Source organism: Pogona vitticeps, chromosome 6 (assembly GCF_051106095.1).
Source record: "Pogona vitticeps strain Pit_001003342236 chromosome 6, PviZW2.1, whole genome shotgun sequence".
NCBI classification, from domain to species: domain Eukaryota; kingdom Metazoa; phylum Chordata; class Lepidosauria; order Squamata; family Agamidae; genus Pogona; species Pogona vitticeps.
This window is the reverse complement of record NC_135788.1, coordinates 111,412,634-111,424,612: the sequence shown is the minus strand read 5'-3', so window position 1 is coordinate 111,424,612 and position 11,979 is coordinate 111,412,634. Positions and strand designations below refer to the sequence as shown.

Here is an 11,979-nt window from a genome sequence, read left to right as displayed (position 1 = left end):
TTTGGGATACCAAATGGTATGGAAGATGCCTCCCCATCTATATGTTTGTCTTGTTAGTCTTGTATGTTTTGTTAGTTTTATGTGTTATTGTTTTGTAGGTATTTCTGTTGTTGCTGTAGGTATGTATGTTATAAAAATAATAAAATGTTTAAAAAAAGAAAAAAAAAGACATTTTTAGACTACAGCTCCAGAATCTGAGGAATTCTGCTATTTTCATTTTAAAAATTAAAAGAAAAATCCCAGTTTTGGTATCTGTGTTCATACTGTGAGAAGACAGGCAAAGTGTAACAACCGGGGCATTAGAAACAGCTGTCCTCATCTTTATTAAGACATTTTGCAGAGAAAGGTACCAGTTTGATTAAGACTAGTTGAGGTGGGCACAGGTTCACTTTGAGGGGCGTGTATTTTCCCTACCCAAGTAATAATAACAGTAATAATAAATAACAGATTGATCGTATGTTGTTGGGGTACAAAAGAGTGTGTATCATAGAGACCAGCATAAGGGAAACTCCCCTCAGGTTGGGGCTGTCTGGGTGGATATCCCCCCTTCCAGAGTAAAGGGGTGAAAATCCAGGGTTTATTCCCCTTCCTTGTCCTCTCCGTGTGTGATGACATAGCAAATGTTCTTGTAGTCAACGTTGCCGGCTACATCAGGAGGGAAGGCCTGCCACATGTTCTTGATCTGCAGGAAAGAGGAGAAGTTTAGGATGAAGGATGAGCTAATATACAATCTTTTCTCCAGGAACCAAAGTACATATAATCCATTTCAGTAAATGTAGCGGTATTCTGAAAAAAAAGCAGATGACTAAAAATGTGGTGTGAGTAATGAACTCAGAAACAAGGAAGCTGCTTGATCATAGATATATATTTATGATTTTGACAGGGTTTTTCACAGAAATGCTGTACCTACTCAATCTCTGGCAACGTCCCATACTATCTCCCACCTTAGCTCTCTGAGGGAGTTTTAGCATTCAAAATGTCTGGTCTGGACAAGAGTTACTCTGTTTTTTAGGTCAGGGAAATCAGTTTCATGACAAGAAATTTCAAGGCACAATGTTTTCCCTTCCTCTCTGGATTAACAGGAGGCCCATAGCTCTAAGTACAGAGAAACAGAAGGGTAAGAGTGAAGGTCTAAGTGGATATTGTGTTTTCCAGGATTAACACAGAAGACCAGCCCTCCTCTTCATCAGAGACAGGTAGGTATCTCAGGCAGCAGGTTTTGGATATTAGCAAAAGGACAGCAAATTGTCAATACAGTAATTCATTACTATTTTATTTTTATTGTCTGGAGCAGGAATGGATTCTTGTGAGATTTTCTGGCTCAAGTGTCAAAATAAATTGACCACCATCATGTGTGACACCACTCTACTTATCAAAATAGGGAGAGGAACAGCACTATTTACTGTTTTGACTCAGATAGCAGAATGATTTGTGCAGCCTGTGAATTAACATGAAAGTAACCACCTTAAAGACAAACTTAAGTGTCAAAACGGAAGTTTGCATGGAAGTCATACCATTGTGGCTACGAAATGTGTACAAATATGTTGCAATTACTCTGTGGTGACAGAAAAGCTTTTTTAGTCTCCTCTGATGCTGAGAAAAGGTTTCAGGGCTGGTCTTAGTTTCAGAGTAAACCACAAGTGCACTCAAAATCAGCCAAGCAAATCAATGGGATGTTCACAAATAGTAATTGATTTAATCTTCTCTACATTTACTATTTTACCCTGCACCAAATAGTTTAGCTGTGAGGAATTTAACAGCACTTAGCAGAATTAAAATTGAGAAGAAGGGTACAGGGAGGTGAAATATTAGCGAGAAAAGCAATAATCAGAATATCAGTAGGATGCAGGGAATTGCCCTCACCTCTTCTGGGGTGAACCTGTCACATTGAGTGGTCAGAAGTTCTTCCAAGCTGTAATGGGGCAAGAAGGATAAGATGCGTTAGCAGGATCTCCCCCAAATTTCTGACCATCTATTAGATTGTTCCCAAACACTCTGTCTCAAATGGGTTCTGGATAACAATAATCTTTATAGTCACTATATACTGACTGTCTCCTTAGCTCAGCACCTTACCAAGAGTAATCTTATTTGCCACGTCCCATACTTTTTTCCTTAGCAGTAAGGATTACTGTTAGTGAGACCCAGTGTTTCAAGAACTTTAAAATTTCCAGTACACAAGAGTATATGGAAATGTTTGTGTGACTGTTTTTAATTCCAAACAAGAAACAGTCCATGAAAGTAGTGAAAAATACACCACATTCTCCCGTGGTAAGAGTTCCATAATCTTCAATGTCATATATAACGTCAATATGCTACTTTTTACATGTGGGAGAACAAATATTAATGAATAATGAAAATAGACAGGTGCTTTGCAGGCTATTTACAGACTTTTGCCTCCCCAACAGATTTGGATTCACACTCTTGCTTTTAATTTCTGGCAAACTATATTTTGCTTCCACACTTTAATTGGTGAATGAAGGTTTCCAGATGCCATCAAAACCAACATTGAAAACCCAATTTAAACCTGCTCTAGTTTGGAGGGCAAGCACAAACCATGGTTTGCCCGTCCAAACATGACAATAAATCATGGTTTGATTAAACAAAAAAGTCAGAAATGAAACTGGAGCTTACGACAGATATGGAGGAATACAGGAGCCCAACAATAGCCAAACTATAGTTTGGAGTTACACATGCAACAGTCCAGTATCCCCACTTTAAATGAGTTGAAGGTCAGATACTCACAATTGCTTCTTGACAGAACCCTTGCCATCAGGGTCCAGAACTTTGAAGGCGCCCATAATTACATCCTCGGGATCAGCACCTGGTGGGGTGGGGTGGGAGAAGCAGTGAGAGATGCAGTCATGCCATTAAGCAGAGAAGGAGAAGCAACAGAAGGGGATGGGGGGGGAATCACTCACCCTTCAGCTTCTCTCCAAACATGGTGAGAAAGACCGTGAAGTTGATGGGACCACTAGCCTCCTTGATCATGGCTTCCAGCTCCTCATTCTTCACATTCAGGCGCCCTGCAAAGTCAGGAAAGAGGAGATTAGCAGTTGGATTTGATTCCTCTGTCACCCATCAAGATGCACCCAGAGTTTGCAAAGAGTAATTTCTGAACAGGGCCAGATTAAGACCTGTAGAGGCCCTAAGCACTGAAAAGATTATGGTGCGCCCCCACCCCCAAATATAATGTGTGGCAGGACCTGAAAAAAAAACCTTAATGTGCACACATTACATGCATGAAAATACAATAATTTAATTGCATAGCATGTGGCAAAAAAGAACCACACATTTTATCCAAAATAATACATACAACTAAATTACCAGCTTCCACTCAATTCTTGTGCTTTCATGCTTTCATTAATATAGACAGATTTTGTCAGAATCTGTAAACTGACAAGTTCAAACGAGAGCTTAACACCTTTTGGGGGTTTTTTTAACAATGGCTGTTATTTCTTTGGCTTGCATATATAGTACAAAGGCATGGGTCTAAAAGACCAGCAACTCTTTTAAAACTTATCCCCACCCAACCTCCACAAATACATAAGTAATTAAAAAAAGAAGAAGCAAGCAATGATTATGATGATTGATTATTTCACCCAAAACACAAGAGGTGGTTTTCTTGGGGTTCTTGAGGGGGGGGGGAATGTGGTTTAAGGAGGGTGCACCGTTTGCACCATGGTCCATGGCATTCTTTCCAAACTGAGGTTTGCCTTACCCATAGCAGCAAATGTATCTCGCAGGTCTTCCTTGTCGATGATGCCATCTCTGTTCTGGTCAATAACAGTGAAGGCCTAACATAAAAACAAGAACACAAATTACTATGGCAGTTAGAGAAAAATCACTCCACCCTTGAGTGTCCGACTCTTTGTGACCCCATGGACCAGAGCACGCCAGGCCCTCCTGTCTTCCACTGCCTCCCGGAGTTGGGTCAAATTCATGTTGGTCGCTTTGATGACACTGTGCCCGCAATCTTTGGATCTTGAATTTGTCCACTTTTTTAGGAGATGACCTACCACACATCTAGATCTGTATTATGTTGCTGCAGCCTTTGCAAAAATGTACAGAAACACAGATATATATCTGTGTTTCTGTACATTTTTGCAAAGGCTGCAGCAACATAATACAGATCTAGATGTGTGGTAAGTCATCTCCTAAAAGTGGACAAATTCAAGATCAGGAACAAATATGAAAGATGAACATTTCACAATACTTTTAAAGACAAGGGCAGCTATACAGAAGCTGGAAAAAATCCTTAAGTGTAGGGGTTTGTCACTGGAAACCAAGGCCAAGATCACCCATCCTATAGCATTCCCAGTTACTGTGTATGGATGTGAAAGCTGGACAACAAATAAAGTGGAAAAGAAAAACAAAATCATTTGAAATGTGGTGTTGGAGGAGAGCTTTACGGGTATCATGGCCCGCGAGAAAGACAGTAAGACAGTGCTAGATCAAATCCAATGCAAACAGTCTCTGGAAGGAACAATGATTAAACCAAGGCTATTGCACTTTGAACATATAATGAGAAGAAAAGACACAATGAAAAGACAATAATTCTGCAAAAAGTTGGATGTAGTGGGAAAAGATTAAGACCAAACACAAGATGAACAAACGCAATGAGGGAAGGCATGCAAGACCTGAACGGAGCTGTTGGTGATGATGTTGATGATGGCAAGACCTTTCGTCTAATTCATAGGATTTCCCTTAAACTGTAAACACTTCAATGGCACATAACAACAAAGACAGTACTTTTCAAAGGAGTCAGCATCAGATCACCAAATGATGAGACACTGATACAGAAGTGTAAAAAGATCCTTGGCCGAGCAATGGATGAAGGTGACACATTTTTGTGGAACTACACAATGTTTCATTGGCATGACGCATGTTTCCAAATTAAACTTTATTAATATGCTGTATTTTTCTATCACATTTATAACCTGTTTTTCCTTTAGTGACCGCAAGGCTGGCTTTACTCCTTGCCAATTTCTCCTCAGAAATTGAAGACTGTTGTATCTACTGTTGCTCATATAAGATGCCAAGTCCCTTTTCTCTGCAATTTGAATGAGGCGACTGGTCAGTTTACTAAACCAGTGGTTCCCAGCCTTGGGCAACCCAGGTGTTCTTGAACTGGGAGAAACCCTGGCCAGCACAGCTGGTGGTGAAAAGGCTTCTGGGAGTTGCGGTCCAAGAAACCCTGGGTTGCCCAAGGTTGGGAACCACTGGCTTAAATCACAAAGTTTCTAAGCACATTTCACCTCGAGTTGAATTAATCATCCCTTGTTCTCCCTATTCTAGTTCTCTTTGCTTATCTAACCAGACATTACAGCATTGGAGAGACGCCAACCCCAATTCCCCTTTGGGCCTCCTTTCCTCCTCTGCAGCTGTGCCCAGGAGACACATGTCACTTGATACCCCTCCTAGCCTCTAGTAGGAATGGGAACAATCTTCTGCCAGCTCATATTAATCCCAGCACCCCTCCCTAAGGGGACAGGTGGTACATTCCGAAGGAGTTGTTGATGAGGTCTCCAAAGGATGGTGGGAGGGGGGGAAGGAAAATCATCTCCCTACTTGCCCCAGTCAAGTTGCTTCAGGCTAAATGTACTCACTCCTTCCCTGCTAAAAACAAAATGGCAGAAGCCACTGTCTACACGGAGCTTGCTCTGCTCTTCAGAAGAGGTGGAACAGCTGCCAATCTTCACTTAATGTAATCTTCATTTTAAAAGAATAATGACCATCACAGTGGGGCAATGCATCATCTTAGCAACTCAGCATCTGAGAGTTGCGTGGGGTTGGGGACACACAGCCCTTCTGCCCAGTTCTCCAGAATTTTAAAGATACTGTACCTAATAAATGATGGGGGAGCCGAGCTTTGCTGACTGCCAGGCTTGACCCCGTCATAAGGCAAAGGGTGGCAGCCACCTCACACAGAGGATATCAGGTGTCATGAAAACAGCAAACAGTTCATTCTGTTGTTATTATTCTGTTTTTGTGTGTGTGTGTGTGTGTGTTTTACAGCCAGGGAGTCCTTGTAGGACTTTCTGCCCAATCAATGTGGCAAAATATGTGAGTTGTAGAGGGATACACGCAGGTTACATCTTCCTTACTAAAATGAGAGGTGTTGTGTTTCTAGACCACCCATTCGCAACCTTTTTTTGGCCACGGCCATGAGCTTAATATGCAAGAAATGCAGGCCAAATCAAGACTGTATAAATTGCATAATGAACATTATAAGGTGGTGTAGGAATTTTATTTTCTCATTTTCTCACCTCTTGAAATGTACCAGGCCCTCCCAGGGGGCCATAAACTCCCCACTTGAGAATGGCTGTTCTAGACAAACAATCCCTTTTCTAAATTTGCCTCCAGATAGATTTGATTAGGCTGTGGATATTTTATGCAAATCAGGAAGGTACCTAACAAGATTGGGGGGCAGGGTTATATATTCCTTAAGTTGTTGTTTTTGCAACATGTACAAGAGTGAAGTAACCAGTTGCTGCAAAAGTTTACTCTAAATCCTTTCCAAACTATCCGTTCATTACATCAAACTAACACATATTAGAAATTTTTAAAAATACAGCAACCCCGAGTTGCCCTCCATCAAATGTAGAGATTGTCAATGGAGCAACACGGGCAATTATAAATGTATAATTGCAATTTATGTAGTGCCAGCAGCATGCATGGGACTTTGCAGGGTAAGGACAGTAACTTATCGGTTGTGTTTAAAGTCTTATAAGGACAAGAAAAATAATTCTTGGGGAGTATGATTCCAGCACAGAACGGCTGCTTGGTCTAGGAAACCTATTCCCTACTCCACCCCTTAAAGGCAAAGACAGCTCAAGAAAAATTAAGATGTGCTGCTCCCGGAGCAAAATGGAACATATGCAGCTGTCTCAGCTTACATCAGATAGATCACTGGCCCCATCTAGCTTGGTACTGTCTACTAATGTTCTGGCGAGGTCTTCTTCAAACATGGTGATCATCAGCAAAGCAAGGAACTGTCAGAGAATGCTCAATGAGCAGTGGATATGGTTCCCGAAGAGAAGCAAAAGCTATTCTTCCGATAACCCCTGTTGACCAAGTAGTGTGACACACAGTACTTAACCAAGGCTAGAAAGATCTAGGTTGAAATCCCCATTCAGTTGTGGGGCTTCCTATGGGACCTTGGGCCTTACTTATCTTACAGAACACTTGTGATGATGTTGTGCAACAGGAAATATAGCCATGCAAACTTCCTGATCTCGCTCTGTCTACCTACCTACCTACCTACCTACCTACAAGAACAAACTACCAATATGATGAGATATCCCAACAACAAAAATTGAAGTCTTTGTTATTAAAAAACACACCCTCACAGAATGTCACACACACAAAAAAAAGATGTGTAGAGGAGAAAAGAAAAGAGTGGGTTGATAAGGACTTGGAATAATCTATTATCATTCTTGTCTTGTCCCACGTACTCCATAGATTTGTCTCCTTCATTTAAAGGGAAAGGGTTTTCAGCCTTTGCGATGTGGGGCTGAGTTCCCCTTTTAATAGGTTTGACGCCAGAGGGCTGCTTGCTGCCAGCTCTCTTTCTCCAGGCGCCCACAATTCATCTCCCAAGATCTCCTTGTAAGGAACTCCTGCCTGCTCCATCCAAGCACAGATGTCACCTACTCTCTTCCTCCTCCCTCACCCGAAATAGACACTGTAGCAACTCAAGGGTCTCAGAATGGAAACACTACGATTCTTGGGGTAGGAGGTGTCAAAGGGCTGTGGGGAAGTCTCCAAAAGGCAAGGAAGTTGCTCTACAAAATGGATACTGAGAATCTGAGATGTGTGGAAGGAAAGGAGCCCTTCATATGGAAAGTTCTCTTCACACCACTTGATGTTCCTAAGTGGTGTAAATTGTGATTACTATGTAAGGTGGTCCAACTTTCAGTGGTGTGCGACAGCATTGGTGGGTCTCTCTTGCAGAACAGAAGAGGTTGAGGAACTAGAAATGTCTTCTAAGGCTCCAATCTTCTGCATGTTTAAGCACCAGTGAACAAAGTGTATTCAAGATTTATGCATCAGGTGATGTTGAAAATTTCACATCTTATGACAAAATAACTGCCTTGGAAAGCTTTGGTCAAATTATAGCACCAACAGATATTAATTCCTGTATTTAAAATCTCTGTTGCCTTCTCTCTCTGTACCCCAGTAGAAGAATTAGCGTGTAGGATTCCATATTTGAAAAATGATGGCTGAAATTTAAAAAGCCATGGCTTCCTCACTTTTGAAAAGATTAATTCTGTCTATTCAATCTGCAGCCAATGTCTGTCCATGTATTGTTGTGTTTAAATATCCCCTGATGAGAGTTCCGTGGACTTCATGGATCTGTCATGCTAGATATTTCTTATTTTCTCTCTGTTTTCGAATACAAATAAGTTTTTTTCTGCCCTGCTCAAGATTATCATATAGATCTGAACTTTCCTGTTGGGTCTCTTTGATGATCTTTTGTTCTCTGAACTAGACATAGAGACCCATGTAAACTACCCATTTTCTAGTCATTTGGTCATAATTTGTTGCATCCACTAGCTTCCTCAAAGAGCAAAAATAAAAATCAGCACTGATTAATGTAGGTAAATTTTAACAACATAGTTGTCTCACACATTCTGTGTTGCATTTAGATAAAAATAGACCATATAAAAGTCTGAGATGGTGACGTCTATTACTCTACTGTCTTCAAAATATGGTGAGCCAGACTTTCTACATTTGGAGGCCCTTGCTGCACATTCTGCTGAATCAAACACTGGACTTACAGTGCAGGATTTTCCAGCAAATTATATCCATTCTCTCCTCCATTTCATCCTTGTGCCTTACCTCTTTGAACTCCTGGATTTGTGTTTGGTCGAACATGGAGAAGACATTTGAGCTTCCGCCTTCTGCTGCTGCCCTTCTCTTTGCCTTCTTGGGTGCCTGGATCATATTAAGGTGGGAATTAATGATCTGACCATTGCATCCATACCAAGAGCAGTCACATATTTCCCTTTGCAGAAGATATTCCTGTATCTGAAGGACTATCAGATGACATTCCTCAATGGGAAAGAGCTTTCTGTTCCAGGCCTGAATCCAGTTGGTATTCCCAATAAAAGTAGACCCATTGAATCAATTAGATTTATATAAGGACCAACTCATCATTCAGCATTTGACTTGCTTGGTCTACTCTAGATGCAACTAGCAATTGGATTGACACCAAAGAACCTTAAGAATAGAAAGCAGGAGGCTTGCCCATTAAACAAGTAGCATCAGGACCACACACACTGAGAAAGCATCCAGATCCCCAGTCTATGCTGAAATTTCTTGTATTTTTATTTACACTTTTAATTTTTTTTCTTAGACATTGAACTTAGCCAAATAAATTTAATGCAAATTAATTATTTAAATTTATTTAGTCCCCCCTCCACATGCATATGTAGATACCTTATCCAGAGCATAAAAGGATGGGAAATGGCCCATACCTTCTATAGATTTCTAGAGACTGAAATATTTAGAGGTTTTATTAATTACAGTCATGCAAAACATTACTGATAATTTCATAAATTTCTGTCTCCAGGCAAGGAAAAGGTCACTTGAAACTACTTCCTGTCAGTCTTCCCCAAATGAAGCATACTCAGCTTTTAAATTTATATATTTCTGTGTTAACACTAATCTTTATTATTTTCTACAAACATGCGGTAATAGGATGAAAGTTCTAAAATGCCTTCTTGTACTATCAAAACTTTGAAAATGTTGGGAGAAATACTGAAACTTTGATGAAGAAGTTTAAACTATTTCTTCCTATTGAAAAATGGCACATTTTGGTTTGAGCAAATAATAATAACAAGAATTCCTGTTTTGCATTAAGGTTTGAAGGAAACTATGATTTAAGTGCCTCTTTCACATCTGTAACAACTCATCTTTACAGGTGAGGACTATGTGGTTGTTGACACATGTCTAGCAACTTGCTAACAATTAGGGTGCTCCATTCCCAAATGAACAGCATCTAGCATTGTATCTCTAATGGATTTTCTGATATTAAACAAAAACCAACAGGGAAGGAAAACAAAGGATGGTTGAGGATGGAAAATATCTGTGAAGATTCCCTGTCTTTCAGGTGAGGTTATCTGGAAGTTGAGCCACGACAACTGGATTTCTTTCTCGTTAGGTTGAAATGTTTCACTACTCATCCAGACTCATCCATAATGAAGAAGCTACTTGGATTGGTAGTGAAACGTTTCAAACTAACGAGAAAGAAGTCCAGTTGCTTGAGAATGGAAAGTGACAATATTTGGACTCCAGTAAAAATTCAGTGAATGATGCAAAGCACAATAAAATATGTATCTGGAAACATCCCTAGGCTTACGTCTCCTGAGGTTGCCTGTCTATTTTAGACAGAATAGTACAGACTAAGTGACACATATTAAATGAATATGAATTGATAAAATAATCTGAACTGAAGTTAATCTATGTACCCACACACAGAAACTCCAAATCTGATTAACTGCTGAGGTAAAAAAAGTCCTGTCTGTCTGTGAAGAAGTGATCTGAACCCTGAGGAGTAAATTTTGGAAAGGTTTAGGAATTTCTGTATCTTGGATTAAGAAATAAAGATGACATAAGTCAGCCTTCTTCAACTAGAGGCAATGGTGTTCTGGTTCAACACATCTCGGAGGACATCAGGCAGGTTTACACCTCTCTAGACAGAATTAGGAAAAACATTTCTGGACTACATCTCCCAGACTCCATCCGCCACTATGTCTAGCATTATTGGCTAAAATGGATTGCAATGCATGCAAGCTCACACAGAGATAAATCTATTAGTTTGAAGACATCGCAAGATATTGAAAAAAATACACCTTTTTCAGAATAAAACTGTGGTTTAAGGTTCAAGTCACACAGTGACTCCCAGTGTAAAGGGAGAAAAATATATCCCTTGTGTTTCTTGTTCCAATCAGCATTCCTCTTGATTCCAGCTTCATTTGTCTGGATCTTGTGGCATCTTCAAGAATGTGATTCCTGAGCCTCTTTCCGTCTGCTCAGCAAATACTTAGTTGCCCTTTTGCTTCTTAAAAATATGAAATGACTTCAGAAAGAGGTCCAACTGATTCCAAGGTGGGCAAGGCATTCTGAGAGGGAAGGACGTGGTTATTTGGGGACTGAAAAGATTCACCAGCAATTTCCAGTCTCCAGAGCTGAGCCATGGAAATGGGATAGGAGAGGGAGGAGAGAGAGCTACAGGGATTGATAGAGGCAAGATCAATTTCAGTGAATGACAGCAAAGGACATAAACTACAGGGGGAAAAAGGTGGAATTGTCACTAACTCTGTGTGCTGTTCTAATTCCTGTCTCTTCAAAGTTAGTTTTCAAACCCTCCACTTGTTCTCTGGTACAGTATTCCCACTTTGATCTCTTCCTTTCTCCCTCTAAGAGCCACAAGATATCTCCTGACAGTGGACACATTTTCATTCTCAAATCAGGAAAATGTATAAGAGAAAGATGCTGAAATAGAGAGTTATGTATATATATACGAACAAGTCAGAGGGAGGTAAAAAAGAAATTATGAAAGATATGCATAAAACTCTTTTTGTCTTCTGGAATAAAATTTAAGCAAACTAATAATACTTTTCTTCCTGTGGTTCTTATCAGTTGCATTGTTTTTTACTCACTGTTCTTTTACAGTTAAGCTAGCGGATCAATAGATGGATTATGTGATGTTCTTTTTAGATGTCCTTTCCACTCTTTGTATTTCTATTAGACTGGGGTGGGTGGGTGGGGGATTTGCCAATTTCCTTTGTACCAAATTTCCTTAGGGATCCTTTGAGAGCTGCATCTATCTCACTTACCATTTTTTCTCAGTAGGCAGGCGGGTGGGTGAACGGCAGCTGAGGGTGCAGTGGGGATGTCCCAGAGGGTCAGCAGGATGAGCAGCCTAGACACATGCTGCAAATTCCCCCGGGGTTATATACAGTCCCCTGATAG

General features: G+C 40.4%; 1 protein-coding gene across 1 annotated transcript; it reads right to left on the bottom strand.

The window, feature by feature from the left end:
- Nucleotides 1-299: 299 nt before the first annotated feature.
- On the bottom strand, nt 300-11,979 carry MYL11 (myosin light chain 11). The gene is made up of 7 exons (XM_020813562.3): nt 11,844-11,979; nt 8,842-8,937; nt 3,719-3,794; nt 2,919-3,023; nt 2,743-2,821; nt 1,864-1,912; nt 300-682 (listed from the first exon to the last, which is right to left on the bottom strand). The coding sequence occupies exons 1-7, from the start codon at nt 11,844-11,846 to the stop codon at nt 578-580; spliced, it is 513 nt and encodes a 170-aa protein (XP_020669221.1). The 5' UTR covers nt 11,847-11,979; the 3' UTR covers nt 300-577.

Excerpts from the sequence above, each read along its gene's own strand:
- MYL11 (XM_020813562.3), bottom strand. Across the intron at positions 3,795-8,841 it reads AAATCCAGGAGTTCAAAGAG|GCCTTCACTGTTATTGACCA; the intron begins GTAAGGCACAAG and ends TTTTTATGTTAG. Across the intron at positions 2,822-2,918 it reads GTTTGGAGAGAAGCTGAAGG|GTGCTGATCCCGAGGATGTA; the intron begins GTGAGTGATTCC and ends CCACCCCACCAG.